Source organism: Calidris pugnax, unplaced genomic scaffold (assembly GCF_001431845.1).
Source record: "Calidris pugnax isolate Ruff unplaced genomic scaffold, ASM143184v1 scaffold63, whole genome shotgun sequence".
NCBI lineage: Eukaryota > Metazoa > Chordata > Aves > Charadriiformes > Scolopacidae > Calidris > Calidris pugnax.
The window spans coordinates 2,226,341-2,232,199 of NW_015090852.1; the positions used below are offsets into that span (position 1 = coordinate 2,226,341).

Genomic DNA, 5,859 nt, shown 5'->3' on the forward strand with positions numbered 1-5,859 from the left:
TTTTTTTTTTCTTTTTTGACACCATTGTGAACAAATCCCCAAGCAGTAAAGTCTGTGGGCGTTATTTGAGCAAAATAGCTGGAGGCAGAAAATATTCTACAATTACACATTCCAAAAAACCTGCACAGGGAAAAAAATACTCTGCAGTTAGTGTATTTTTAGGCTCACGGAAAGTGGAATAAATATTTAACAGTAATAACAGCACATTTTTCCTATTTGAGGCACTTTACGAACGTTCCTTATGTCCTACCACGGCCTTAGCTGTGGATCATTATGAGGATATTGCCCATGTTTGGGGTCTGATTGCCTCTTTTGGCCCTGGGGATGGTAGTCCCAGGTGTCTGACCATCCGTGGTGGGTCAGCAGTCAGTCTGTTCCTCCCTTGCTGAGCCCACCCTGTTTCCAACGTTGTGCCCAACCTTAGCATTACAGATCGTTTCCCCACCAAGGGAAAAACTCCCAGGAGTGACCAGGAGCAGGACCCAGCACCAACCCAGGGTGGTGCAGCTTCTGCCTGTGCCTCTGGTGTGCTTGAGACCACTGGCTGCCCTGTGGTGCTCAGATGCCACCCGTGGTGCAGCAGAGGGATGGACATGGAGTGGTTGGACTTGGTTGATCCCAGGTCCTCCATGCTCCTGTTTCCATGGCAGCTTGGCCTTTGCTGATCTCCACCAAGGAGATGAGAGTCTCCTTCCCTGGTGGCTGCTCAGTGTGATGGCCATGCACCAGCACGCGTTCACTGGGGTGCTTTTCCATGGGGGGGTTGCACAAGGAGGGTGGATGTCGGCTGCTTTGGCGGGTGGCTGTGCTGATGGTGATGGACCTGGGGCAGGATCGGTCCCTGCAGCAAAGATGAACATGCAGCCACTTCCCCGGCTCTTGCCTTGGGAAGCTCTTGCCTGAATAACTGAGCCCTTTTTCTCCCTCCTGTGTAGGTTTTTGGCAATATCAAATTAGATGAGGAAAGCCACATTAACCGGCACAACAACTTCCGCAGCTTCCTGGGTTCCCTCATGCTCCTCTTCAGGTATGTGGCCATAAAATACTCATTTAGGGGCATTTTTGGGTGCTGGCATGCCAGGAGCCAGGCTGGGCAGGTTCTCACAGCAGGCTGTTAGGTGGACATCAGCTTTTGGAGCTAGCAACCAGCTGGGGTTTCCTGAGCTCCTGTGGCCTTTTTTTTTCCCTACCTTGTGCCAAAAAGGATGTCTGTCCCCCAGTTATTTGGACTGGCTGGCTGGGGGAAGTTGGCCCCCTGTGCCAGGACCTACACCCTGGCATGGCTGCGCTTGTGTGGGTCCAGCTCAGTCACTACTGGTCCAGTGCCTTGCTCCTCTGCATGCTGGAGATGTGTTTAATTTGGGGGAGGAGGGTTGCACAGCTTCTTGTGAGGTTTCTCCTGGGGGTATCCTGTCCTGGGTCCATCCCGTGCCACCACAACCTGCTGTGTTGGGTGCAGGAGTGCCACGGGAGAGGCATGGCAGGAGATCATGCTGTCCTGCCTGGAGGGCAAGGGCTGTGAGCCGGACACAACGGCAACGTCCGGGCAGAACGAGAATGAGCGCTGTGGCACTGACCTGGCCTACGTTTACTTTGTCTCCTTCATCTTCTTCTGCTCTTTCCTGGTGAGTTCCCCCTCCCTGAGAGCCCTGGGGGTGCCTCTCTCATCAGCCCCGCGCAACCTGCACCCCAGCCATAAGGTCATCTCTGCTCCCCCTACCCCTACTTTCCTTTCCCTTAGATGCTCAACCTGTTCGTGGCCGTCATCATGGACAATTTTGAATACCTGACTCGGGATTCCTCCATCCTGGGACCTCACCATCTAGATGAGTTTGTCCGGATCTGGGCAGAGTATGACAGAGCAGCGTGGTATGTAGCCAGCTCCTTCTCTCCTGAGCAACCTCTCAGAGTTGGTTTTGAACAGGCATCTCTGTGTTCTGCTGTCGGAAACCGGCTGCGATGCCTGGGATGGTCGGGGAAGGGCTGGTCTCACTCATGGTCGTTACACGGATAGCAGCTGGTTCCTACAACACCTGGTGTTACAGGCATCTTGAGTGATGTTCACAGTTTGCCATGGTGGTTATCCTGAGCGCTGGAGGTTCCTACTCTTTCTCTCCTCTACGGCCAGTAGGCAAGTCCCTCTCAGCCTCCCTCTCTGTCCCCCTCCACCAGCTCTGTCCTGAGACTGGTTCCATCACCTAGTCCCAAGTACCCACAGCTCCCTGGTCAGAGCAGGGCTGAGTGTGGCTTGTTCCCAGCAATGGGGAAAGTGCTGGGGATCTGCTGGGCTCCTGCCAAGTCACCTCTGGAGGGCCTTGTTGGGAGCGTGTTTGATGGGTTTGGGCAGTTGTCTTATTACACTGGGAGGACTTTTTTTTCCTGCACTCACGCCTTTGCTGATGAAGACCCCAGCAAACAGGGCTCCCGTTTGCTGGCAGCATGTTCCCAGCAATGGGACAAGTTCACAGCAACTGCTCATACTCCTGGTGGCCGGGCTTTGGCTCTGCTCCTGCTGCTGCTGCAGAGGAGCTGGTCTCCACCGCTCCTCATGGGGTGGTCTGGAGTATCCCCAGGGCAGTGTGGAGCACACAGCACCTCTGGGAGCATGTTTGTCCTCCACTCATCCCCAGCACTATGAGGGCATCTCGTGTGGTCCCTTCTTCCCTCCCCCAGCCCATTGACAGCCTCTCTGGAGCCATGACCCACCACCGTTGTGCCAGGGAGCGTGGGCGATCTTAGTTCAAGAGCCCTTGAGAGCCACACGCGCTCCCTTTGGAGACTCTTCACTTCCACTGCTAATGTCCTACCCCTCAAGAGACCAGCTCCAGACAAGATATTTTTTAATGCCTAATATCATCAGCTCCTGGCACAGTTTCCTTCACCGTTTCTGTCCAACCCTGTGCAGATCAGTGCTGGCCAGGTTCCTCCCTGTGTGGCCTCCTCCAGCACTCTTGTTGCTGTGCAAGATCCCCATGGGCAACTGTGCCTTGTGCAAGGGGGAGAGGTCAGTACGGGTGAGTAGATGTCCTGATGGACAACTAGAGAAGGGAGAGGAGGTGAGAGCAGTGAAACATCCAGCTGCTTGGTGTGGGGCTTCTCACCCATGGTTTTTGGGAAGGATTTCTTCACACCAGATGCTTCATTGACTCTCGTCCCCAATGTTGGTGGCCTGGGTCTCCAGGACAATCACTGAAAAAGTATGCCTGAACTGTCCTGTCGATGCCATGTACCCCTCTGATTCTGAGCAAGCCCTGCTCTTTTGTCATGATATGTAACCAGTGGTTAGGGGATGTGCGCAGGAGCCGGTGGTGTTGGGCCCATGGGGGCAGCCCTGGCCTCGGTTGCTGGGTGAGGAACGGGTGAGTACATCTGAACGGGTCCCACCACCTGAGTGGGGCAGCAGTTCTGCATCCTGACACCGGGACCATCACATGAAGGTCTCATGGGGAGACCATCCAGCACCAGGGGGGGCTCAGGGATGAGTTTTGCCCAGATGGTTGGGTTAGCTCTGGCCTGTGATGGAGAGGGGATGGGAGAAGAGCAAGGAGAAACCAAAGGCAAAGGCGCCGGGTAGGATGGTAACGCTGGTCTTTGCTTTCTCATGTGGTTTCCCTTCAAGCTTGTCTGAGGATGCCCAGGAGGCTGCAGCATGCTGCACCTCAGCACTTCCACCCCACACGGTCCCACTTCCCAAAGGGCTCTGGTCTGGAGTGGAGCGGGGAGCTCAGCATTCAACGGCCCCTACACCCTCTCCTGCCAGCTCTCTGCCTCGACTGCTTTCTTATTTCAGCCGGTGCAGGAGGGATACGGGCTGTTTCCTGCAATGACTGTGCCCGGGCCTGGGGAGATGTGCTTCTGTGGGCAAGAAGTGGTGTGTGTATGGGCGAGTTTGCTTCTAATAATGTGTACCCTCGGCAGAGTGTGGTCTGGTGGTCGGAGCGCAGGACTGGACCATGAGAGACCTAGGTGCTAGTGCCACAGCCACCGGTCACCAGCTGGTCACATTATCTCTCGCCATCTCAGGTTCGCCAGACATTGGAGATACAAGTGACTCAGCTGCCAAGCTCCCTGGGACCTTGTGAGGACCAGAGAGTTGGCCGTGTGAGGGCAGGCTCTCTGGTGGTGTGAGAACTCCATCAGAAGGGCTCGTGATGGCTAGAATCCAACCAAGCTGCAGGCTCACCCCATCTAAAATCCCAGCCCTCTCCCACCAGGCATAGGCGGCCAGGGGCACGATGAGAAAGGGTGATGGGCTGGTGTTCACCACCAAAACTGTCCTTCTGCAGGGTCAAGATGGGTCAGTGTGAGGAGGTATGAGCTGACTCACGGAGGAGAAGGCAGTAGCTGATGCTCACAGCTTTCACCTCTCTGGGTCTGACAGAGACAGAAGGAGAAGAGCCATGCACCCCCGGGGGTCTTGCCCCACGGATGGCCCCGGCATCCCCCGGTTAAGCTCTCCATCCTCCCCTCCACTCTCTCAGTGTCCTATTAACCCACCTGTGCTTCCTTTGCAGCGGCAGGATCTCGTATAAGGATATGTACAAATTAGTTCGGGTGATCTCGCCTCCTCTGGGCCTAGGAGAGAACTGCCCCTACAGGGTGGCGTGCAAGGTTTGCCTCCCAGTCCTCCGCCACAACCTGGCCACGGGACGCACCATCCACCCCTCCTTCCCACCCCGCTCCACCACCACCGCGCCTCCTGAGGGAACCCTGACGTTGCTTTCCTTTTGAGTTTAAAGAGGTCCACGGCCTCCCAGAGCCAGCAGCTGTCCCCCTCAAGGGGAAGCATGAGTAGGGCCAGGGGGGGCTCAGAGCCTCCTGGGGTGGGTTTTGACAAATTGCGTCCTCCAGCCAACCCCCTGCCCCAGCCACCATCAGTGCAGAGAGCCCCATAAAGGTTCCTGGGCCAAGTGTCACCGTCCCTGTGTCTCAGAGTGACCTCACATGGGAGCAGGAGGTTTTTTGAGTACTTAGATGTGGTTTGTTCCTGGAGAGGAAAGTGGGGAGCAAAGGTAGGAGGATGCTGGGGACTTTGCTGTTGTTTTGGAGAGTGAGGACTGGAGGGAGGATGAGGAGGCCAGGGTGACCCTTCTCCCTGGCGGACACCAACAGACTCTTCCTCAAGTAAGGCACTTGGAGGACATACAACAACATCCCTGGGGAGCAGGACTCTTGCTAGTCTTTCCCTTAGCTTGCCAGATCTTCTTGGGAGGTGGTGGCAACTGTGCACATCTATGGAGCTCAAAAGCTCCTCTTCTTCAGCTTGAGCCAAGCTCCCAGCTGCTGGCCATGAGTCCACAGCAACGATTTGGCCTCCTTGTGCCTCTCTGGCTTGCACTTTTTAAAAATTTTATTTTATTTTCTGTTGACAATTGATCAAAATCCTGTGCCTGCCGCCTTCTCCAAAGTGCCATGATGCCTATGTCTGTGTCCATGGCATGAAAGGATGAACCACAGAGATTGTTCTTCCATCTGCATCCCTCACAGGATCTGAGGAGGTGTATGAGGGAAGCTCAGACACCCCCAGTCCTTGCAAAGGAAGAGGGTTCCTTGGTGCAGCATGGTGTAGTCACCATGTCCTTCTCACCACATCAGAAATGTTTCTTCCAGCCAGCATCCCTGGAACGGGCCTGTCACCCTCCACAGCTGCTTATGAGGATGATGCACACATTTGAAATCTTGAAGTAAACCACCAGAAGTAAGGCAGAGCAAGCAAGACGAGGTCTTGGATGCTTGGCCATTGTATTTATGAAAAGATATTTAGGGATAGGAGATTTCTTGCAAGAATCTCAGATGGCTCATTTGTTCAAGGAGGGGCTCATTGCAATCTTTTGACTCTTCTCTGTTGGCAAAGGATGG

At 54.8% G+C, this 5,859-nt stretch overlaps 1 protein-coding gene across 2 annotated transcripts in view; it reads left to right on the top strand.

Moving 5' to 3' along the window:
* The window catches only part of CACNA1E (calcium channel, voltage-dependent, R type, alpha 1E subunit), a 189,671-nt gene that overhangs the window by 148,987 nt on the left and 34,825 nt on the right, over positions 1-5,859 (top strand). Inside the window, exons 39-42 of one of the 2 annotated variants that reach the window (XM_014943403.1) lie at positions 936-1,027; positions 1,460-1,625; positions 1,742-1,869; positions 4,515-5,847. In XM_014943403.1, the coding sequence (XP_014798889.1) occupies positions 936-1,027; positions 1,460-1,625; positions 1,742-1,869; positions 4,515-4,731 (603 nt within the window). In that variant the 3' untranslated portion in view covers positions 4,732-5,847. Of the gene's footprint in view, positions 1-935; positions 1,028-1,459; positions 1,626-1,741; positions 1,870-4,514; positions 5,848-5,859 lie in introns of those variants that run through there. The other variant, XM_014943404.1, reaches the window with a different exon arrangement.